The sequence below is a fragment of the Acanthopagrus latus genome, chromosome 13 (assembly GCF_904848185.1).
Source record: "Acanthopagrus latus isolate v.2019 chromosome 13, fAcaLat1.1, whole genome shotgun sequence".
NCBI lineage: Eukaryota > Metazoa > Chordata > Actinopteri > Spariformes > Sparidae > Acanthopagrus > Acanthopagrus latus.
In genome coordinates, this window is record NC_051051.1 from 14,422,255 (window position 1) to 14,447,285 (window position 25,031).

At 42.7% G+C, this 25,031-nt stretch overlaps 1 protein-coding gene and 1 long non-coding RNA gene across 3 annotated transcripts; one reads left to right on the forward strand and one right to left on the reverse strand.

Moving 5' to 3' along the window:
- Nucleotides 1-3,802: 3,802 nt before the first annotated feature.
- Nucleotides 3,803-23,425, reverse strand: map6a (microtubule-associated protein 6a). Of its 2 annotated transcripts, XM_037120710.1 has the most exons (5): nt 22,244-23,425; nt 10,456-10,669; nt 10,059-10,270; nt 6,237-6,347; nt 3,803-4,341 (listed from the first exon to the last, which is right to left on the reverse strand). In XM_037120710.1, exons 1-5 carry the CDS (start codon nt 22,933-22,935, stop codon nt 4,194-4,196), a joined length of 1,377 nt encoding a protein of 458 aa, XP_036976605.1. In that variant the 5' UTR covers nt 22,936-23,425; the 3' UTR covers nt 3,803-4,193. The 2 variants fall into 2 exon arrangements, with proteins under 2 accessions (XP_036976605.1, XP_036976606.1); XM_037120711.1 differs by lacking the exon at nt 6,237-6,347 and having other exon boundaries at nt 22,244-23,422.
- Nucleotides 14,695-20,556, forward strand: LOC119031919. Its single transcript, XR_005078744.1, has 3 exons — nt 14,695-14,873; nt 19,418-19,468; nt 20,225-20,556. It is a non-coding gene; the product is annotated as an uncharacterized LOC119031919 (long non-coding RNA).
- Nucleotides 23,426-25,031: the final 1,606 nt, after the last annotated feature.

The following is a 25,031-nucleotide window of genomic DNA, read 5'->3' on the forward strand; positions in this document are numbered from 1 at the left end:
AAGATTGGAGGGGAGGGGGGAGGGGCATGATCATGATCCTCCTTTAATCAGATCACATCAAGAAAGATCTTGAGTAAGCCTTTCTCAGTTGAGCAGAGCTGAAGAGGGGGAGCCCCCCCAACACCTCCCATAATCCCACATTGTTGACTACAGGGTCATAAAGGCAGCTCCTGGATTGAATACTAAACAGGAGAGGCTTTCTCTTTGAGAGAAGGTCCCCGGAGACCTGCGGCGAAGGAGGGCTTACTACCATCTGGAGGGCTGCGAACGCCCCGCCTCCCAATTAACCCGTTCAGCCTCACCGTCTCAGACATGGCAACCCGTCGCCATGGCAACAGCCCAGTGCGGGGATGGAGGGAATGATGGGTCGAGGGAGAGGGGAGCGACAGCGAGCACAGGGGAGGGAAAGAGCGGGGACTAATGAAATCGGATGAAATGCGCCTTTAAAAAAAAACAAACGCAAATTCCTCGGCTCCGGCTCCAAATTTCATCTTCTAATGAGTGTTAAAGGACTGGGGGGTTTTTTTGTTTTTTTTTGCAGTTAATTTACTTTGGATGGCCTTGGATTGCACTGGGTTGTAAAATCAGCAAAGTGTTTGATTATTTATAACCTTCACACACACTCACACACGCACACAGATTGAGCACAGCTAGTAGCAACCGTTAAATACACAAAACAAGTGTCCAGGGAGAGATTCACGAATACATAAATCCGTCATTGGGGATTGTGGAGAAGGTGCGCTGGGTTTTTTCCACTCCGAACGCCTAAGTACCGGAAAGCAGCAGAGCCACATCCCTCGTAATGGCTGCAACACGATCCTTGTCTCCACAGTCCTTCCTCTTTCCTCCCCCTCGTCCTCGCATCCGTCTGTTCATCCAGGTCAGGTCGGCTCTGAGACACAGTCAATTCATCACACTTTATGCCGCGTGTCTGTGTGTGTGTGTGTGTGTGTGTGTGTGTGTGCAGGCTCAGGATACACATGGGTCTCCGAAGGCCTCCCCTCACTCGGTTCATTACTAATTAAACGTCCTTATTGTGTTTTTATAGAGCAGCTCAGGACCTGGACAGTGGAAGCCAATGGATTGCAGTCCTCCAGTGTGAGCAGTGTAATTGCCACACCAAGGGGCAGTTGATGAATCTCAGCCCTGCCATGAGACTGTTGCCTGTCAATTAACTTTATTTATGTCAGTGGTGGAATCTAACTACTAACTGCACTTACTCAGCTATAAAATCAGAGATACTTGTGCTCCACTGTAATTCAGAGGGAAATGTACTTCAATATTCCTGTGAAATATGCAATGAGAACAAGGAATTGTAACCAACAGTATACAAAGTAGTTAAAATTAGCAGTCTTTATCTTGCAGGTCCCGTCTCTGCTACGTAACTGTGCTGTTATTTAGTGCAAATGATCACGACGGTCATTTGTGTTTCGTTAATTCTTTTGGGTTTGTAAAGAGATGTTGATGTTGAATTGTAATTGATTACTTAGACTTGATTCTTAGACCTTTTGATGAACTTTCGGTTGAATTTAGAGGTACAGGTAACGACAGCGAGCGCTAAAAGATTTACAATTTACTTACTTACTTTACATTTACTTGCACTGTGGTATTTTTACACTGTGATATTGCGTCTTTCACTTAAGGCCTTATTATGTTGAAACTGGCATTCTGTGGGATGTGGCGCCCGCCTACTGCTCTTCAAAACAAATCCCAGGTCTGTAACAGTTTGTCTGACGTAATGTAGGTGCTAACTACGAACAAAAACCCTCTCACTGAAGTTACAGAGTGCAGAAAGGAGGGCAGAGTGAATTAGACAGAGACACCATTCCACCTGATTATGAGACACTGTGCCATCAAAACAAGTCTCACACTGATTTTTTTTCCAGTTAAAAAGTTACATAATGTTGCTTTAAGCAAGTCATATGACTGCCTTCTTCGCTGCTGATGCCTGGCAAGATTTGTAGCTCTGTATGTGAGGACTGCTTTCAGGGAGGTTTGCCGGTCTTCGCTCGTTGCATCTGAAACCTGCATTCATAGTGCAAAAAACAAGAGTCGCGGCAATCAAATAAAGAGCCTCTGGATCAGATTTTCACTGATATATCTCTCACTGCCAACAAGTACAAATAGCATAAAAAACACAACAGAATGATTTTTGTGTGATTCTCTTCACACAGTCCTCTTTTAGGATTTTGAATAATTTGTAAGCATTAAATCAAAATGGCTGATTTGCGGATGAAGGCCGATTGAGATTTACTTCTGCACTGATTCTACTTGTGATGAGAAACCATATCTGAGGCAGAGAGTTTTGTTATGTTGTGAAGGGATGTGTGTGTGTGTGTGTGTGTGTGTGTGTGTGTGTGTGTGTGTGTGTGTGTGTGTATATATATATATATATATATATATATATATATATATAGCCACAGTAATTTTTCTGTGAAGCTGCAAGTGAAGGAGGGCCAGTCTAATGAGGAGCGAGATAAACTGTGACAGGAAAACAGCTTTCCTCACCAAAACCTCAAACCAGCTGCAGAGTCCTGTTTCCCGTCCTGTTTATTAATAATCCCTCTTTCCCTCATGCACTGGACTGTAAAGTCATAAATGAAATATGAGTACCTGCGTTAACAGAGGCTCCCATAAAAGGTTGCCAAAAATCGCTTCCAAAAAGGATGGATGCTCGTGCTTTTTAGGGAAAGTAGGGAAGCCATCGCTCTTTCCTTTTTGTTGCTGACTTGAACGTCTGACAGGAGTGCACAGAAAACAAGTTCAAGTCTATTTTCCTTCCAGCAGGAATACATTAAACAAGCGGAGCTGTTTGACAAATGACCAGCTCTATATATCCGGGCTTGTTGTTTGCTGGATCAAACTTGAGGGAGGTTTTTCGAAACCTAATATGTTTGTGGTTTGTAGTTGAGTAACAAAACCTGCCACGTACTGAGGGCTGGCACAGAACGCCAAGTCAGATACATGATCTCTGTTTGATCAGTCTTTCATCGGCTTTTCTGTTTGTATTGGCCATATATGAGCAGGCTGTGACATGACTCCAAAACTGAGATCTTCCCCGTCTCTCCCAGCCACTGATTTCACACAGTTCCCTTTGGAGGCGCAAAAAAAGGCTCTGTGCAATTCTTTCACATATGCAATCATGCACCCCAACACTTGTGAAGAGACGCTGATGTGTAAACTTGGTGTTTTCTCCTACAGAACACACACATGCCAAGAAATACTCTTTAGTGAGTAATAATTCACGTTTTATACACAAGTACCCCATAAAGGTTTCTTAAATTTAAATGTATACAAGATGTCTCCTACTTGGTCTATTCCAAGCGTATGAGCACTGTCCACATCGCGCTAGCGTAAGTTAAATATTCCACCATGATTGGCTTCTCGTTCACACGTCCAGGTGTTAGGTGCTAGGATTTATGGTGAAGCCCCTTTTCTGTAGATTAAAGTGAAACCTCTGCACAGAGATCATCCTGCACAGTAAAGCTCAAACATTAGTGAAGATTAAGCAAAACCAAAGTCTTTGAATGGAGGGGGACTTTAAATGACAAAAAAAACAATTCTGTTAAATGAAAAAAGGGGCTTTGTAAATATAACAGCTTCAAATGATGCCAAGAGCCGTAAGTTTAAAAATCAGTCATGTATCACTCAGAATGTTTCTGTAACCCACAGAGTCCACTATGCACTCAAGACCCATGTGCATTAGAAGCCTGCGGTTCTGCTACACACACCCGTACCTGTAAAAATGACTCACCCATACAACAAAAACTACAATACAGTCCGGCAATCTGCAAGTTATGCTGATTTATTTACACTAAAACCGATCAATGTACAGTACAGTTGTGTGTAGTTGTTGTATAAGCACTTTATGGTGTGGTGTTTCTAATAATATCGACACATTTGTTTGAAATCAACTGCATGAAACCAGAAAGAAATGATGTAGCACCATTGCGATAATGCCGTGGGTCGAACAGCCGCGACCTTAGAGCCAGAAGCTGTTCCAAACATGCGCGTTTTCAAATACGTGAGCTTCCTCTTGAATAGCACAAAGTGATTATTATTATTTATTTATTTTTGTTCCTTTTTTTTTGTGGGCTTCACCTCTTTTTCCTAATCCAACTCAGTTGCAAATACTAGATATGTACAGTGCAGAGCAGCAGTCTCTGTGCGAGGTGGATCTGCCCTCTGCAGACCTACTCAGTCTGGTTCCCGTCTAGGGCAAAGCGTACGACGGCGCCGCTCCTCCGAGGCTCGGCTCTCTCCAGCAGTGGTTGTGGCTCTCCTCCAGCAGCACCCTGGGAATGATGATGACCGGGTCGGAGAGGCTCGTCCTGAGCGTCTCTGCGGGGCGGCACATGGTTAAGACACCAGGGGAGAGGGAGACAGAAAGAGACACAGGATGAGGCATTCCTCTCGGGCGGACAAGTCACTGGGTTGAGTTGAGGCTGAGCACCCTGTGACCGCTCATTTTCAGAAGAGGATATCGGCCTTTCGTTCTAGGGCTGAACACTCAACCGGAGACAGAACTACAACATGGTTAAGGGGCTTCCTTTAGCCGTTCACTCATCTGAATTGTTGTTGCTACGAGGCGATCGTGACAGAATTAAGTGACTTACCAATCATGGAATGTATAACTTTTTACCCGTTGTGTTGTGGGAATGTTGCACTGGACCGCTTTACAATTAGATCAATCCAGGCCAGCGGCTCAAATCTATACTTTGAGCCGTTCAATTAGTCACAGTGACAGTACGACATACAGGATGCCAATAGTGCAATGAGGGTCTCGGGGTGTTCTGTGAAAGAGAAGTCACAAGATGCAGTACACTTTGGTGAAAAATCCAAATCACATTGGACCACATCCACACAGCGGCCATTTTCCTCCTACTCAGAGTGGGAAGCTCAAATGTTGTAATGCTCTGATTCTGACGTAGGAACGTAGGCAATCTGACAAACTGGTATCATTTCACTGCTTGATCAGCAGCAGTAAGGACAGAGGAGAGTGCAATCCAGAGAGACACGGGACCATATTGCAGGATGAAACAACTGGTTTGATAACTGATAAGCTCAGCCAACGTTAGCAGTCAACCTCATTCCAGCTAAAGTTACTATGCAGTTAGGAGAGGTGTAAATCGACTCAGAAACGGCAACACACATCTTGCAGACATTTGTCACACATAGGATGTAACAACACACTAATGTAAGCAAATAAGTTGTTTTACCTTGGAACAAGGCCGAACGGGCTTCCAGATTCTCACTATCATCATCATCCTCTCAGCTGCTGATGAGTTGCGGAAAATGTGTCAGATTACCAACGTTCACACAACTTGCAGCCTGCAACACAGCAGCATCACGTTACCCCAGCATTTGAGTTTCCAACACTGACTATTGGAGGAAAATGGCCGCCGTGGGACGAAGGCCTACCGAAATAAACTAGCAGCACGAAATTAAGAGTGAATATCATTAACATGCACTTACAATTTCCTTTGAACAGTCTCTTTCCAAAGCAGAGCGGCTTCCCTCATTCCATTCATACTCACCCCTCACCTTACATCCGAGCTAACGCTCAGACATTCTAGTGCAGAGTCTAGACCAAATTATCAAGCATAACATCAGATTGCAGGTCCAAACAGAAAAAACAGTGGCAGCATGCTTCAGAGACAAGTTCAAAATAATAATAATAATAATAATAATAAAAAAAAATGAAAACAGTATGAAACTTTTACCCAGTGACAGCAAGCTGAGATGCAGGGTGCTTCATTTCATATATAAGGTGATTTCATGAGTGACCTGCTTCGTAAATGAAGCCAAACTCTCGTCCCCGGGTGGGTAATTCATGTCATGCACGTTGTTTGAACCATGAGGAGTGGGTGCGGAACAGCAGCTGACTGAGGTTCAAGAATGGTTGGAGATGACTGGACTAAACCTGAGGCCTCCTTAAGAAAAGGCACCTTAAGGAACCGCACACATAGGATGTGACAGCAGGCAGTCAGACGCCCCCACCCCCACCCCACCTACTCTAGTGTCCATATGGAAGAGAACAGAGGGGCTATGACCTGAGGAGTAGACCAGAGATAATGTGGTGGTGCACCAAAAAAATTAAAAAGTGCCACTGTAATAGAAAACAAAATTAAACCACACGTATGTATGAATGGGAATGAGTGGCATTTGTGGCTCGTGGTCTATTGTTTTTTTTTGTTTTGTTTTGTTTTTTTTTCGTCGCTCTCGGGGTCGGTTACCTGGGATTGGGAAGTGCACAGCCCCACAGGTGTTGCTTTAGAGTCTGCACCCAGCCAATATCTCGGATTGGCTGGCAGAGTTGTATGTAGTGGTACTGTTTTAGCACAACCCTTCAAATGAATCAGAATGTCACTCATTAGCACACGACAAATTGGACACAGCATCATCCAAATGTGAAATCCTCAAAATACTCTATGACACAGGTATGAGAAAGAACAATGTGATCTCAGCAAACACACATCTGTGGGTGTTTTTTTTTTTTTTTTTTTTTTGCACAGAGGAGCATCATTCGTACGTAAACTAGAAGCCTAGGAAGCACATGACATCTTATTCTGGAATAAGTTTCTGGACATCCGTTTACATGCATATTGCCCTGCAAATCAAAGAGTTCTTGGAATATATTGGAGACATGATGCAAGAATAATATATTCTTCAGTCCTCGCGTGAGGGCAACATGCACGGCTTGCGCAGGATGTCAGAGCTCATGCCAGAATGGGGCGCAGTCTTGGATAAGCATAGAAAGAAACCGTGAGAGCAAAATTCTCTTCCATGTGGATTTATTCAATGTAGTCTGTCTCACGATGACAAAGACTGGGACAGGAGAAAACGCTGACAGATACCTGCAACCGCCAATCTTTCATTCTTCTTAACAAAAAAAAAAATAAAAGCAAGAAGACACTGCTTTTTTTTCTGCTTTTTGCATTTATTTGTAATGTTTCATTTAATGAGCAAGCAGATAGAAACACAAGCACGTCACAGTCATTTTTTTTTTGTTTGTTTGCCCAAGACATAACTTTCTTTTACCAGACTTTCTATCCTTATTGGCCTAATAATCACAAAGCTAGCACAGGGTGTGTGTGGTGTGCTCAGCACTGTTTACATTACTGCCCCTATAAGCCCCCACCCCTGTGTTACATGACAAAGGGTCCCCCAACCAAAGGCTGCAAAATGCTAATGATTTGGACCATCATCCCTGATGGGGCACGTGCTCATCTTGGGTAGACATGGTGGCAGTGGTGATGGGTGCTGTCTCACACGCCACACATTATAGAGACAGCGCAGTCGTCCACTCAGAATGGAGGGAAAGATGCTGAGCAGCAGAGCTAATGAGAACAGTGAGGCGTGTGAGGGGGGTGGAGCACGATGATGGGTCGACCCATGACAGGACTGTACAGTGCTCTTCTAATCCAAAAACAAAGACTTGAAAAAATCTCTCTCTATATAGATTTATATACTAAAAGAAAGCACCTGGATGCTTTGGACCAAGTGCGACCCAAGCCAACATGTAGCCCTGCTATAATGTATAGACAGATATAAGCTATATATACAAGGGTGGTTATGATCAGTTTGAACAGATAACAGGTACAATACAACTTACTTTAAGTTCCCTTTTTCTTCAACACATCTCACTGATGAACTCTAGATTCAGCCAGGATTTTGACAGATGAGTTTTTACAGCTTATTTTGGCTTTTCTTTGCTCAACAAACACAGAACCACCATGTTGAACTTGCTAAGTACATCCAGTGTTGAATCAACATTTTTAAAACATACGCAACCTCACCAAAGCAACATCGCTGTCATACTTTTGGCCTGGACTCTACGCAAAACCAGCAGAACAACACGGATTCAGAAACAGAGAGGGATGAACGTGGAGTCCAAAACGCAAGCAGTTACATATTAAATCGCTGTGCCCGTATCGTAATGCATTAAAGTTCAACCAAAAATGAAAATTCTGTCATTTTCTACTCATCCCCCTTCATAGCAAAACAGCGTTCCAGCTTTCTCCTAAACAAATGAAGTATCTAGGGAGTTGTTTTAAAAGACAAAAAAAACAACCAAAAAAAAAAATGAGTATGAAAATGGCTCCTTACAGCTCATCCAGTGTAACTGTGTCAAATTTCTGGAGGCCCACAGATCAGAAATAGATTTTGAAAAGACCTTATTTCGACCCTTTTCAAGCTTAAATCGTCACCATAGCCGCAAAGTGAAACGTGTTAGTGAGTACTCGCTACTCACTGCGGGTGTAAATAACATCTTTTCAAACCTATTTGGCATCTCAGGGCTTCCAGAGACTTGGGTTACGTGTTATATTACTATATGGAGCCACTTACTGAATGGGGCCCCCAATCTACTTCAGCCGTTTAGGAGAAAGCTGGAACGCTGTTTTCTGGACAACGAAAACGACATTCCAACTGCATGAGGCTCAGTAGATGATGATTGAATTTTCAATGTTGGTTGGACTGCCCTTTAAAATAGCAGATGGTTTTAACAGATATAACGTAACTATAAAGAAAGTTGTCCTTGTAAACAAATTGCACACGGCAGTGGATTCTTCCTCTTATTTATCTGGAATGTGAGTCTGTGCTTCATCTACAGGGCTCCCTCTCTAAATGTAAACGTGCTGTTAAGCAGCAATACGAGTCGTCTGCTGTTGTCGCGTGGCAGTCTAATCACATTGGTCACGGTCACCCTCGGCAGAGTGCGTTAAAAAAAAAAAAAAAGAAGCCAAAATGAGGTTTGTGTTTGAGTGCATGCTATTTAAATTGCATATCTGTGGTGCGGCTACGCTGAGAGCTCAGTGTTGTTAACAAAGACTGCATTGGAGGTGATTACGCATAGTTATGGCTATAGGGATTGACAGCTCTGTAGGCTGCGGGCCTGGCAGACATGAGACAACCTGAACCAGTCAGCACAGTGTTTTCCTGCTCCACTGAACTCATCTCTCTCTGATTCTGAGAAATGTTGTTACTCTAATGTAAAATGCCGTTCTGACTGCACGACAGTGTTACCTAATTCGGTGGGAATACTCATCTGCCATGCAAATGACTGGTGTTTAATGCATAATCAGTTTAGTGTGACCCAGATGGTTAGTTGGCAACAAATTGGGTGTTACAAAATAGCCTTGAGTGAATTAAAAACCACTGTATGTATGAATGGGTTTCACATGAGCAGAGCAAACGCTGAATGGGAGGACAGGGCGCTTATCTTTAGATGAGCAGGTTTATGTAGCCAACAACAGTTCAAAATGAGACACCGCATTACAAAAATCACATTTAACAAAGCGTTGTGACATTGCCCAACACAGACTTCGAGCCCCGTGAGCTCTACCATGAACAAAGAACAGCAGCAGAAATGACAAAGCAGGTACAGAACAAGCCGTGGATTACACACTCATGAGTAACCAAGCCGGACATTTATCAAAGATTTTCAGACTTCCTGTGAATTTAGCAAGTGCAGAAACCGTATTCAAAGTGCCAATTCGGTTATCCTTTCCCCAAAACACACAAAAAAAAGAAGGAGTAAAAAAATCCTTGATAAACTCAACAAAGCAATCTGCTCAGTTGAACAAAGCCAACCTGTCAGATTTGCTTGTCGTTGGGCCCATGCAACAAGAGCCATCCATTGGCTAGCCAGGCAGCCAGTAGCCATGGCAACCTGGAGATGGAGACGAGCAGAGTGGGGGTGGTGGGTGGCATCAAATGGCGGAGGGAGAGGATGCTCCCGCCCACTCCTTACTATAGTGATCTAGTATAGCGTGAGAAAGGGAGGAGCAATGTCATGTCTAAACCCGAACATATTATTTTATTATTATTACTGTACAAATGTAGCCCAGAGGTAGTGAGAGAGGAAAGAGAGGAAGAATGAGTGCATACTGAGAGACATAACAGAGAAGGGAAGAGGAAGAAAGAGACTGGAGGGGGAAACAGAGGGAAAGATGAGAATAAAGATGAAAACCTTAATTAATTTTGCAGCCTCTGTGTTTGCTTTACCCCCAAAAAAGAAGAAATAAAAAGGAGAAGTAGTGCCAAATGATTTTTACTCTTTTGCCTCAGCCAGTTTGTTGTTCATCTCTTTACTTTTCTCCTTGTCCCCCACAGCTGGCCGGTTCTCGGGGTGGTTCTCCGAGGCTGTCTTCTTGGAGCCCCTCAGTGCGCCGCTCTGCTTATCTTTGGCTTTCTTCCCTGGCTTGCCCGGGCCAGATGATGTGGCTCCAGACTTTCTGGGTTTAGAGCGGGCACTATACCTGTCAACCTAAGGATGTCGGACAGTGGAAGTGAGAATCCTGAGCTGAAGTGACTCAGTTATGACTAAAAATGCGCTGTGCAATGAGATGAACATGGCAAGAATTTCACACCGTTACAGTAATATAAACAGCTCCCCCCCCCTCATTAATTATTTTCAATTCATTCTTCAGAGTTAGAAAAGTGCGTTCTCACCTGATTGATGGGGTCTATGTAAGGCTCGCTGTACAAACTGCGTATCCTCCTCCTCTCCAGGGCTTTGTTGTCAGCAGACCGCAGAGGGACTTGCCCCTTGAAGGTGGCGCTATAGCTGGTCTCTAGGCTGGTCTTCTCATCCGGGGGCAGGTACTGGGACTTGGCCCGGATCATCTTTGCTGGCTTCACATCTCTGTAAGCCTTGTACTCAGTTCTGTGTGGAAAGAAGCAGGTCAGCTCTCAGTAAATAACACACAATGTTGTAGAACTTTAAAGCCCTTGAATAATGATTTCCGCCCATCCTCATCGGGAAATTTGTTCCCACCCATGTTTACATTTGTTGAAAAAGGACAGCCCCAGTGGTCATAGCTAAAATTACGGCAACAAAGGATGAAGTCAGGTGAAATTGTGGAGGAGGTCAATATTGGGTGGTCCAGATAAACACTTACAGGACTTTCACCATGGAGACCGCCGTTTGGGTGTGAAACCAAAGGTCAACAATGAGCTATTTTAACATAAAAGTGACATGCTAGCTGTTTCCCCTTGTTTCCAGTCTTTTTGCTACACTAAGATACTCAGCTGCTATTCATATTTAGCATACAGAAAGGACACTAGTATCAATCTTCTCATCTAACTCTTAGCAAGAAAGCAAAAAGCATGTTTCCCAAATGCCTGATTATTCCTTATAATATAAATGAATCTGTTATTTAATAAAAGACCACTGGTACTGACCACAGCCACAGTCTGTTCACCCTGCTGCCAACTGGAAAAGATACAGTTACTGCTGCCGTACAACCAGACTACAAAGCAGCTTCTTTCCTCAGGCTGTGAGACTCCGCAGTTCATCCAACATATAAAAAAAATTGCTTTGTTTTTTTTTGAATCTTGTGTAGCATAAAAGGACTTCAACTCACATTTCATTCTATAAACCTGGTGTTGTAAAAAGACTATTAAGGGCACCCTTCTCGCTACAGTTTTTCACAATATATACTAATTATACAGGTTCATTGTACATTATATACAATGTTATGCATATTTTATGAGTGCTATTTTTTGTTTTTGTTTTGTGTCTGATCATCCCTAGATGCAAATTAGTGATGCGTCTCTATGTTGTCTTTGTAGGTGTATATTGCTGTATTATGTTGGTGTGTATACTGAAAAAACGTCTTTGTTAGAACATCATAAAAAAAAAGAAAAAAAAAATCACTTTTAACATGGCATGACACCAACATTGTAATCTTTGTCTACAGGAAAAATATGAGGTGAAGTGGTGCATTACTACTGTAGAGGGGAGTATGTCAGGGGTACTGTAGGTGGGAGGAGGTCTGCAGCACAAGTCTGATGGTGTGATACTCTGTAGTCCTCACACAGCAGTTCTGAAGAAGGTCAGCAGTGTGGCATTCACACAGAGCAGGCTGGCCTGCAGCATGTGCTCTGTATCCGCCTCCTGCCATTTAAAGACCAATAGATACAGTCACTGTACCGCAGAGGACGACCACTGCAGCTTAATACCAGGTACATATTAACACTGTTTAATATATCACACTGCATAGCTTTCTCTCTCTCTCTCTCTCTCTCTCTCTCTCTCTATCATTTACAATTTGTATTTTTCTCTGCAGTGTACCGTATCCCCTAAGCATTACTCATTTATCTATTCATATGGAGCAGACCGCCATATGTTACAGATTGAGACAGTGCATCTATCGACACCATCTCCCTTGTAGAGCTGCAACTAACAGTTACTTTCAATTCCGTTTGTTCAAGAAAATGTTTAAAAATAGCACACACAAATGAAGAAAAGCCTATCACAATTTTCTCATCACCAAGGTAATGTCACTGAATTGCTTTTGTCAAACCAACACTTCAAGACTAAAGACGTTAAGTTCATCACCAGTGTGTTTTTAGTTTTTACAAAACCTAACTGTGTAAAAGCTGTAACCAGAGATTATTTGGCCTTTGCTTTAAATGTTAACGTCTCACTAATCTTTATATAAAGGTCATCAGGTAATGCTTTAGACACAGAAATATGAACCATACGAACCTATTATCTGAGGAGGAAGCTTACACTCTTCTTTCACAGCCAGAAACAAATGAATACATTTGCTATTTGGATGCAGAATTTCTTTGCACCATTGTGCAGCTCTATAGGAAATGAAACAATGGACTATGTCAACATATAACTCCAAATGACTTGGCTAGCAGTTATATGAAAATGATTAAAAACTGGCATTAATCAACAAGAAAAGAAGATTTATGTACACCAACACACACAAACCTATTGCTTCTGGATGCCACAATGCTTCCGCTAATTACAAAGGAAAAAAAAGAAGACAGCTCTCTGATTAAGGCCAGTCAGATGACACCTATCAGTCGTCCCCAGTGGCTCCAGTGGAGTGAAAAACACGTACACTCGCCAACCCCCAACGCAGCACAATCCAGTGTGAGCACTTAGAGCCACGCAACTGTAGCCAGGGCTCAGTGAAAAGTCTCCATTCCCTGTGCAAGTAAAGAAAAGCACTATATTTGGCAACACCACTTAGTGCGGACAGAGGAGCAGACAAGGCCCGGCTGCTGTACTACAGCCTCATTAGAATTTGTAAGCCCAAGTCGCATGAAAAGACATCAAATCAATAACAGGCAGTTATGGAAAACAGCCTTGGAGAGCATGTGATCCTGCTTAATGTAATGTTATGCATGCGGCAAGGACAGGCGCAATGATTTTACATCTTTTAATGTACTGCGCTGAGAGGAGTGTTACAAGACAGAGCTGAGCTGTCTGACGCTGCATCGCAATGTGAAAGCAGGGTTGTGACCTCAGGTGTTCCTGTGGTGCGTTATCATGGGACAGCATGTGGTAGTGAAATGATAAACAACAACAGGTCATGCGTAGGTTACAGCCCTTAGACCTAATATTTATAATTGTGTGGTTGTTTGGTTGTCACTGCGGGCAGAGGGGCTCAGCTCAAGACTACTTACTAGCCTACAAGAGTGAACGCTGCTTCTAAGACTTACAGTGGCTTCGGGGAGGGGTGTGGCAGGAGAGGAGCAAGAGAGAATTGTAGAGAATTGTTACTTGGTGAGCCTGACCAAGGCTGTTGAGGTGAGTTTCATTTTGTTCATGTCCAGTTTGAATGAAGTGTGTTGTACAAACAGTTAACAGGACAATTAAACTCATCCTAAATCAGCAAAAGAGATAAACCCGAATCCGGAAGGTGTACAGTTGTACTAGATGTTTGAGTATTTTCATTTCTCGACATTCCGGACGTCTTTTTGTGAGTTTGGTTTGTACATATATATCATTGAAAGCTAAGAAAATTTGTGAAATGTCACTGACTCAAAGTGGTAAAGGGGAAACAAGACGGGCTAAGGCTGGCTGGTTAGGATGCCATCTTCTGTAAATATCTCTGCAACACAGCACATAGAGGTCTTTGACAGCATCAACACTGTGGTGTCTTCATATTCTGTTGTTGTTAGTTAATTTTCTGAATGTGTTAAACTAAAATGATGCCCATATCCTACAAAGTGCGACTTTAATTCATAAAGAGACTGTCCCTAAAACCATTCTGCAAACTTTGCTATAAATATAATTTTTCATGATGTGTGACAGAAGTTGTTCAAGTACTAAATCTAACCTTTGTGAACGAGACAACCAGCTTTTACAAATTATTTAAAATTTATATAGTTATAAATTATCATAACAGATTTTCGATCAAAGATGAACGCGACCAAACTTTCATCTTTACAACGATATAATTAGTTCGCGTTAATCTCAATTCAAATTAGCTGTCAGGCGCTGACATTTAAGCTGCTCATGTATTAAACAAAACTGAGACATTCGCCATCAATTTAGCATAATGTGATAAACAGACTATTTAGGATCCAAAGGCTGGTGACAGGGACATGGCTGCTGAACACAGAAATCCCTCCAGTGGCGCAGAGGAGAGGTAGAAATCACACAGGGAATGAGAGGTTACATAACAGGACTGAAGTCCACTTTCAATTCTCGGCTGGACCAAGAAGCCACAATGCAAAGACAGGTTATACAACAATGTCCAAGGCCAAGAGTATAAAGCACTCATATGACACCACAGGGTTCACATGGGTATGTGAGAGAGACAGAGAAAGAGACAGATTGTGAGTGCACACAAGGTTCACAGTGTGAAACACCGGTCTGTACAGTAACATTGCTACTATTCATAGACATATGACTGTGCAACAATCAAGCCAGTGTCTCTGTGGTCAGGGTGTACTTGGTACTTGTTTAAAAATCCACAGTCTGTAGGCATCTTCGGTTCTGCGGCTGTCACGTCAGAGAGCTGCTGGACACATCATGACAGGGAAAACACAACAGTGTGACGTTCACATGAGGCTGTTCCCTTCAGCGCAGGAAATATTCTCAGTGTTCAGCGCCACGGGAGGTAGGTTAATGTTGGACACAAGCAGTTTACTGTGCAGTACAAACACTTTGTGAGTGCACTTGGTAAACGTTTTTCCTTTGACTGCACAAAGAATCGGCATGAAAAAAAGCTTCTTAACCCTTAAGTACTTACACCACCTTGCACTACTCTTCTTTAGTATTATGGCTGCAACTATTTAGTTTTTCTATAAAAATATCTATTTTAATAGATATTAATTTTTCAGAGGCATACACTGTGTCGTATGTTTATTTTTCATATTTTTGAAGTTTCGTCATAGCGAAAACTGTGCAGTCCTCCCAATGTTCGATTTTTGCTGAGAATGTGTCACAGAAATGAAAGGTTCAATATCATCCACCCTAAGGCTGCAGCGAATGATTAATCTGCCAAATATCTTCTTGATTTATCATTTGATTAAAGAAACACGCTGATCGTAATTTCCTAAAGCCTAAGGCACCATCATCTTTTTGCCTACCAATTCTCCAAAAACTAGAGATAGTTGCTCCATCACAATAGATGGAGAAAAGCAGGCAAATTCCTAGTTTTAAGAAAAAAATAAAAAATCATACACATTTCAATAAACCAACTCTTCTTTATCCTACTATTACTATTGTTCTGTCTCTGAATCTTCCCTGCTTTATAATTTGGGGGGGATTTTGTTCAGTTCTGTGCATCACTGAGGCCCGGGCACTGTTTTATACTGCCTGATATTTCTTGCTGTATGATTAAAGCTGCTTTGGACAGCTGACCCTGCTGACCCGCTGTGGCGAAGGGGATGTGCAGAGAAAGTCCTCATCACTGCAACCGAACACTGGCACTGACAGGGGTGGAAGGACGCCAGGGTACAGCACTGCTGAGCTTCATGCAACCCTGCTCTAACATGCTGCAATCTGAGTCGCTCACCAAGGGAGGCCGATAGGAGAAAAACTCTAAAAACCAAATGCCTTCAATTGTGGGCTCAAACGGCGTCAACTGCACAAGTTACCCTACAGTTAAAAGTGTGATGACAGGTTATTGGCAGGCCACAGAAAACAAGGAGGGATTAGAGTAAATACAAGTCAGATCAAATTTACTTTGGTAAAGGATTTCCATTGAGGAAGAAATTTAACTGTGTTTTAAAACCCCAAATCAATAAAGTGAACCAAGGTTTTTATTGTAAGCAGCTCTCAGGAATGCTGAAGGGCTGCTGTAAAAATACTCTAATGCCACATAAAGTGCACCACACAACATACTAGGGCCAAATTCTTCTTAATTTTGTATGCAGATAACGATACGTATCTGGCACATTTTCTGTAATGTTATGTATTAATAATTTACATAATCTCCTATTACATTTTGGCTATTTTACAGTCCACGCTAGATTTTTTAAACCCGAACTACATCCACTTGACAGAAGTAGCCTCTCTTTTACGTACAAGCTCCTCATTTTGTGTCGTCCCATTCACTCTCCTCCATGTTTGTTCGTGCTGCCTTCATAATTAATTTCCAGTCTGCATCCGTGTCATCTAAAGGATGGAAAATGTTGTCAGTGGGGTTTTTGAATGGGTTTTTGGTGGGATGCCTTAAGCAAGGTCTGTTTTTGACTCAAGCTTAGGAGATTTGCACATTTTGTGCTACGATATAAAAATACGTCAGTTAAGATCCCACGACTGAACTGTAAGTGTTTAAGCGTCTCAAGCGGCGATTACTAAGAAGTGGCTAAATGAGATGGAGGAAGTTGTGGGAACATTAGACGTCATCATGCCAAACATGGAGACTTCTCTACTTCCTAGTCCATCTTTACAGGTGGATTTTGGTCACAAATTAGTATTACTAATACATTTACAACTTGTAGAAACATCAATTTAAAGTAAAGTCATGCAACCACTATGAAGTTTGTCTGTAGCCAGTCATTAACTTTTCAATGCTGGAGATTTTATTTATACTTAAAAAAAAGCTTCATTTCAGCAATAATTAATAATCCAATCAAAAAATCCCATAGGCTTTTTGTCAGGGGAACCAGGGAGTTGCTTACTTCTGATTTAGCCAACAAAAATGTATGTCATGGCAGATTTCACCTTCTCAGTTGTCATTATGAATTAAACAATGCAGGGCTCTTGACCTATTTATAAGACGAAACAAGCCATTTGAGCGTGGGCTTTGGGAAACTGTAATGAGCGTTTTCTATTTAAATAATAAAATCAGTAAAATAAAAAAAGGACTTTTGAGTGTGACTCTGGGCTGGAATGCACTTTTTTCTTCTGTAAGCTGTAAGTAAATCTGTGCACTAACACCACTGAGACAAACTTGTGTTCAGCTATCGCTGATGGTGACCACAGTAATGCTGGCTCTAGGTCTTACACCAGTGCTGGCCTGCATGAGATAAAAGGCTGGCCCGCTTCTCTCACAGTATTCAAGGGAATCAATCCGCCTACGCACAATACTGTAGCTTCTTGGTGTGTCAGAGCCTGGCTTCTGGTCAATACTCCCTCCCTTCCCTGGGATCTGTTGGCCTCATCTCTATCTCGCAGCCTCTCTACAGCCTCTCAGGCAGTGGCTCAATGGAAACAGCTACTAGAGCTGTAACCATAAATTAGAGAATTAGAGGGGCTTCTCACTGGGTCAGAAAGGATGGTTAGCATGCACATTTTACAAGCATTCTTGGTATTGTCAGTAATTACTGTCAGTGCCTGGGCCTTTGCAATGGTAAAAATACAAGTTTTGCTAATTCTTTTAAAAAGCTATCCAACATACTATATAAAAAAATGATTAGAAAGCTTGGTTTCAGTCACAGCTGCAGGTTAAACTGGGCCGTAGTATCTCACATAGCTCATTCACAGAAATTTCCTTATGAAATAACTGTAATCAGATATGATACAATCAGATTGGATTGATGACATATGACAGTTAGCTTTAGATGGCAGAGCTCTAAATTCATGCAACAAATTTATATCAGCTGAGATATTAGGATTATATTTCGGCAACAACAACACAACACAACTAAACCGCACTGCTGCACTTATACTGCAAACGAGTTAGCCTCGGACATGTGAGATAACAACATGCCGTTTACACCCCCCCCGTCCCCCCACTGACTTGTCCCGTATCGCTGTCTCTGAGCTGAGGCTGAATGGGTGTTTCTACATTCACCGCTTGTCAGTAAGAACATGAGGCTTTGCCGGCTCTCTAAGAGGATCATTTTTTAAATCCAGCAGAATCCATTGGCCTCTTTACTTTGTACTGTCTGGTACCTAGAGTGCTGGGTAGGTTTGTTAAATGTGATATAAAAGACAAAGTCATTTTGAGTTGGTCAGGCATCCCTGTCTGGAAGAGGGAGGATTTACTGTGCCCAGGTGAGAAGAAAGCCAAAAGAAGAAGCTCCTGAGGTCGGCCCGTGATACGTGACACAAATCGAAATTAAAAATTAATGCATTTTCAGTCGTTCTATCCTTCTTGAACTCAGTGAACCAGGTCTACCTGCCTTACTGCGGGCGATGAAAGTGCACTCTCATTTGTCATTCTCTATTTTTTTTTTGCTTGATAATTCTATAAGCAATCTGCTCTTTGGATTCTTTTATTAGACTCCACGCATCACATGATGTGACAAATAATGCTGACAAGATGAAGAATAGCCTTTGTTTTTTACAGCAGTGCAGGGAGAAAAGACTAACAAAGACTACAGCAGTTACTGTCTGCGACTCATGCAAAAAAATGGCATTTGAACATAATGCAGCGAGTTGGAGGCGTGATGAGGGTTGGATGGGGCTTGTGACTGGGAGGCTGTTGGGTTAAAACACTGCACCAATTCAGGCAAGAGAAGAAACAGTGAAGAAACGGTGGATGCCTTCAGCTTTCCCAGGTGCACTGTTGTAGTAAAAAGAGCCTTTGTGTTCAGCAAGCTCTCTGTGGATAAATAAGAGTTTATAGAAACTAAAAATAGAGCTGAGGGGAGCAGGGCTTCATGTGTAATTGGCCTGGTGCAAATGGGCACAATGGAACGAAGGGCTGGCCTTGAATAGACAGTGGATGTGTCTCCTGAATGAAAGTTACATCATTCCACAGAGTCTATATACAGACTGACTAACAAGAATTACACTAACGGTGGAAAGGAAAAGTTTGCTGCAACCATAACCCAACGGAAACAGGATTTTAGGAGGAAGGAGTTTAAGAATTATTATCATCAACATTCTTAAAACATCTCTGTGTTATTTCAAACTTCTCCTGAATGTTGACAAGACAAAGTAGGTCATTCTCAAGAGCCCATCCATTCCAATTAAAATTTTCCAGTCTTACAAATACCTGTGCATGTGGCTAGACAGCAGTCTCCATTTTAAACCTCATGTGGAATAACTGGCACAGAAACTAAAGATAAAACTAAAGACTGTTTCTCTCTTGAGGACGAGAAAATGATTGATGATGTTTATCGTTGTACTTTCCATTTCACCATAGGAGATAAATATTAAATATTAAAGTCGGACGCTTTTGACTTGCAATATGATAGAGATATTGTTGTCTCCACTTGCGTTTTCACCTGTGTTCCTTTGTTTGTTTGTTTATTGGTTTCTCAGCAGAATTACGGATGTCCACAAAAATTGGTTGGAGGTGGCCGGTATCTATGAGTGAGTGTAATTTCATGTGTATCGGACGTAGATGAATGAGCTAGTTTAAGTTACAGTTAAGCAGTTATGGATGAATGAGGACCTAAGACTGCCAGATAATAAAAAAAAATACCATGAAGCCATAGTTTGTTAATTGCTTCTGTGACATTAACATTTATGCTGTTATACTGTCTTTAGTTAGTCTGGAATATGAACATTAACTGGGACGAACAAGCCAATCAACCATACCATAATACCATAACTTCGTAATACCGTAACTTAGTGTGCTGCTGGGAAATAGTTTGTTAACATCATTTAGTGTCACTCTATAATATCATTATCGTAATTTGATTGCATTGTTAATGCGTTTATAAAATGATGTCCGAATGAATGATGTAATTACAAACAAAATTTGCAACTTGCTCAAAACATGTGAAATGTTTGCTTAATGTAAAGCAGTCCAGTGGAACACAGTTCAGTGATGTGTCAATATCAGTAACAATGTGTTTTTATACTGTGACATTGAACCTATATGGCCTTGTCCTAATTCAGAAATCAGCCTTTTCTTTGTATGAAGTACAGTGATGGTGACTGTGTAAATATGCCTCATGATTTAGTAATGCAATGACTGTTAAATGGGGTGCATATGTGTATGTAACTGTACTGCTACTGTGTGCACACTAGTCATTGTGTTAACCCACAGCTGACCTGCTTTGAGTCTCTGCTTGCTGGAGAGGAAGACAGAGTCTGACTGGGCTTCTGCTTGTCACCGTACAGCCATTTCATGCCATGTGGGGGAAAGGGCCCTGGGCTGCACCCTGCTGACTGCTCCACAACACAGGCCTGGCAGCAAGGCACCAAACAGCTGTAAGACTCACTCGCTGATGTCACACAGTGTCATTCAGAGTGCCAGCTGAATCATGCTCAGCAAGGATTCCTGTATCAACCCAAGTATGTACTCTGTGACAAACCCTGGGCAAAAATACACTAACTTGAATTATTTCAAGTGAATACTGTGTGTCAAAATGCATGTTTTACTCATTGTATTCAAAATAAATTCTGACTATTTTCCAAGACTAATCCATTAGATGCTGCTAAAATGCTTAAAAATCCACCAAAACCAGATAACAGCAGTTGTACCAACAAAGAAAAAAACATGACATGGATCTCATATGTCACATCATCTCTCACTTGCACAACCAGCAGCCTCCCCTGAACATTAATGCAACCACTTACGTCAGTGCACAGCTTCAGGAGACATGCGCACACACAGTGACTGTTGACATGCGTGACTTGATGCTCATCCATCCACCAGTCCCTATCATCCTCAGGAACACTGCATAATAGGAGAGAAATTAGCCCTGTGGACCTAAGCTTCAACAGTGTCTGGCAACAACTCTACCTTGACCTTTCCATCTAATTTCATTACCTGTAGGGGAAATCTGACTGCTCCGTAATATTTCACCATGATGCCTTTACCTCTGAGCTGCTTGTTTCAAGATAATAAGCAACTGTTTTCCTCAAATTAAGTGACAAATTATTCACCCCTCATTAAGTCTCAAATGTGCAGGAATTCACATTTCACATCATATTAATGGTTTGACAGGGGGCCTCCAGTAAAAGACTATGTGATTATTTGGGTAATTGTTAAGAGAGGGGGGAGGGTTAGGTATTTTTCCTTTTAGTGGTAAGGTTTTGGGGTGTTGGTAGTTTTGACTGAGAGCAGAGCTGCAGTAAAGTGAAGCATACATAACAAATGGGTAACCAGGATGCATCATTTTGTTCCGTTTGCCAGTTTGCCAATTCCACTTTCAATAAGGGTCCAGTGTGCAGGATTTAGAGGGATCAAGAGGGCAGAAATGAAATGTGATATTCATATGTTTTTGTTCACCAATGGACATGAAATTCATTGCGTTTCCGTTACCTGAGAATGAGCCAATAGAGGGAGCATGTCCTCTTCTACAGAGTTTGCCATGTTGCACCGCCATGGACTAAATCCTCCCAAATCATTTGTGCAATTGTTTATTAAAGGTGCTATGTGGAAATGTCTGCTGTACTACAAGTCGGTTGTTAGTTTAAGTTAGTGGACTCTATTTCTATACTGAAGTTAGCTACTGTAGCTGTCTGTCAGTGGAGCGGAGAGAGGCACTCAGAGGAGACACTCGAGAACGTGCAAAAAGTCTTTGGACTGCCACGGCAAATCCGATCCTGAATCCTATACAAAGAAATCCACAGTCAGCACATATGGCAACTCAAACAAATCGTCCACAGGCTTGTGGAGGCAACAGAGAGAGAGAGAGAGAGAGAGAGAGAGAGAGAGAGAGAGAGAGAGAGAGAGAGAGAGAGAGAGACGAGGAGGGTCTCATTTTTCACACATCATTACAATCTGGTCACAGATGACCAATAGAACAGCGATTCACACATGTAAAATGCTACTAATTATTATGTACAGCCCCTTTAATGGATAAATAAACTGGATTGATTTATTCAGTCATATTGGTATGCTACTTTAAAATGTTTTGGGGGAGATTGCTGCGACTTTTGTCTTTGTAATCAAGCTAGAGAGGGCTTTATTCTTTAAAAGAAGACCCCCTCACTGCAGTAGTTTCCGTACAGTCCCTAAACATTTTCACCAGACAACAGATTCATTTCTTGTGTGTTCTGTAAACAGGGACTTGTGTGTGTATAACCTCTGGCTATGGTTACCATCTTGATACCCATGTATATTTGCATGACATGACCTTTGACCCCTGAGACTGGGCTCGGTGGGCAGTGACGGACGGTGTTAGAACTCACTTGTACGAGCTGCCTCCTGTAAGCTCTTCTCGGATCTGCCTGTTCACAGCGTCCGCCGCTGCCCTCCCTCTGTCCTCTCCATCCACCTTCAGGACAACTTTCTTCGCCCCGTCCTGCTTACTGGACTTCTTTTTCCTCTCCGGGGCCTGGAGGAGGTCCTTCTCCTGCACCTTGTCGGCGATGGCGCCCTTCTCCACGCCGCTGTCCGCGTCCGCCAGCGCTGCGTGCTGTTTGGCGTGCCTGGACCTGTCCGGCGCCCGCTCGTCGTTCGGAGGTTTGGGTATCCAGGGGTGGTCGTACCTTTTCGGGATGGGCCACGGCTTGTAGTCCTTCTGGTACTGGGTCTCGCTGTTGAACGGCGTTTCCGGCCCGTGGTACTCGTTCTTGGGCTTACAGCTCGGTTCGGGTCGCACCTTCCAGTGCTTAAAGTCCTCGCGCATCACCGAGCTGCACACGCGCTCCTCGGAGACGCACCTTCGCGGCGCGCGTGTGCGGGATTCCGCGCGAGACGGCTGCGTTTCTATGGCGACCCGGGCCTGGGGAGGGTGGAGCGGCGGCTGCAGCTGGATGTGCTGCATCTCAGAGACGTCCGTGTACTTGGTGAACACCAAAGGCACCGCAATGTCAGCCTTGTCCAGCTGGTTCCAGAAGCGGGCCATGCAGCACGCCCTGCTGATACAGGGCCACGCCATGACGGGCTGTAGAGAGCCTCCACTACAGCACAGCCGGGGTCCAGAATCAAGAAAAAAATCTCTCTACACTCCTGATGTGAGACAAACAAGATGTCCGTGTGTCAGGCTGCACGGTTGGCTCCGAGACGGCTGGCGGTTAAACTGGCGTATTAAATAGATCCATTGTGCTTCATAAATGCACAGACTTGAACGAGTTTATTGGGGAGAAAAAAATTAAACCAACCGTAGTGCTGTTTGCTCTGCTTCCCTGTGTGCAGCTCTGTCCCGTACGTCCTGCTACATCACTCCACGGCAGGGCACTGCAAGGAAAAACGGCCCCGCCCGCCTGCTCAGCATCCCGGAGACAAACCGGGGCTGCCGAGGAGGAAAACAGTCAAGTCAGAGAGAATGTGAAGGCGTTCCGGTTCAACCTGCAGCCTCCAGGAGGGACTGGTTCGCTTGTGAATTAGGGCGACTTAAATTTCAAAACACCGAAATAGGGAATAAAACACATCTATATAGACATATTTTATATACATGTACGTATATTGGGTTGGTTGGCATAATGTCGTCATGTCACATATCCGTCGCCATAAACATTGATTTAGGTCGCCTGCTATTATTTTGAAATGTCCAACACGGATTTCCGCTGCAAGGCGGATCAACACGGTGAACTCGACGTAAACGTGTTTTTTACGCACACTGCGTCGTGGTACGGGAGGAGGGACGTGTGGTCCAGCCATCACCTCTGGTACTCGCATCATTTTCATGTTTTCCTAACATTTGGTGGACAGTCATGAACAGCGCTGTTGCCTCATGGAAGCGTAATGAAAGTAAAATTAATATGTTTTAGCAGGATACATGTGATGGATAAAGCTGGATTATAACAACCAGATTAACTGAATTAAAAAACAAAAACAAAAGAAGATAATAAAGTTGGATAACATTTCCATGCACCATGGGATTAAACACAGTTAATAATTTATTATTTTTTAAATTTGGGAATAAAGTTATGAATGAATTATGTATGACACAGCTAATCAAAGGGTGTAAAAAGCTCCACACTGTTAAACATAACGACACTGATTCATGCAGACTTGCCTTTGTGACAAAGCCCATCCAGTGTTTGCAGACTGCACCAGCAAATGAAAGAGTTCATGAATAATGCCAACTCATTACACACCCTGAGGGGCTGTTTCCCATCGGACTGCAATTTCTGAGACTCCAAAGAGACAGGCACATTATCTAAATGGAGGTTTTGAATAATGAAGGATGGCAGCTCATTTTTAGAGGCAATAATCACTCCTTTGCTTTAAAGGAACATATGTTTATTTTCTTGCATCTCATATTAATGTTATTATTGCTGCTTTTTTTTATATTTTGTTCAGCCGCATTGACTTTCTTTTGTCAGCGGGTGCAGGTAAAACCTTAACCAACGGACTGACTGGCTGACTGACTGCGAGATCAAAGTGGTAATGAGGTGATTAAAAGAGATAAGCCCTGAAGGAGTCAATAATTCATGAGGACGTAATCAAAGGGCAAAACAAAATGGACTGGCAATCACACACCTATTGGCCCTGGCAAGTGTCAGTCTAACGGGAGCTAACAAGGACAACATTAAAAGGTAAATACGAAGAAGACAAAGAAAGCAAGAGAATGCCACTTTCATATTTATCTCAGCGTCTTAGTGTGGGTCGCTAAGATAAGGCATGGGTGGCTCCTCCACTATCTTCTGTTGACTTTTTTCTTTCTTCCTCCTCACCTTGGATAACCCGTAAGAATGCCCCACTGTGTCATACACATCTTGATGATGGGCTTAAAAAAAAACAGTGATTTAAGGAAAGTGATTTGAGGAAAAAATCAAAACAACAATAGCTGCACTGATAAGGACAGTATGTGATAATAACGTGTCAGAGGACCTTGATCGCTATCTGTATCACTCTAAGATGCAGTTACGTGGTTGCTCAACCAGATGGCTGCCTTTCAGCACTTTAGGCCAAAATATCACACAGTCATGCTGCCTTCCATGAAGCGCAGGCAGTAAAAAACAAAACAGCAAAGGCAACATTGAAAAAGGCTTTTGACATTCCCATCTTCTACTAATTTATGATGCTTTT

Excerpts from the sequence above, each read along its gene's own strand:
- map6a (XM_037120710.1), bottom strand. The coding sequence starts at position 22,935 with ATGGCGTGGCCCTGTATCAGCAGGGCGTGCTGCATGGCCCGCTTCTGG. Across the intron at positions 6,348-10,058 it reads AAACTGGCTGAGGCAAAAGA|GGTTGTGCTAAAACAGTACC; the intron begins GTAAAAATCATT and ends ATTCATTTGAAG. Across the intron at positions 4,342-6,236 it reads TGTGCACTTCCCAATCCCAG|AGACGCTCAGGACGAGCCTC; the intron begins GTAACCGACCCC and ends GCCGCCCCGCAG.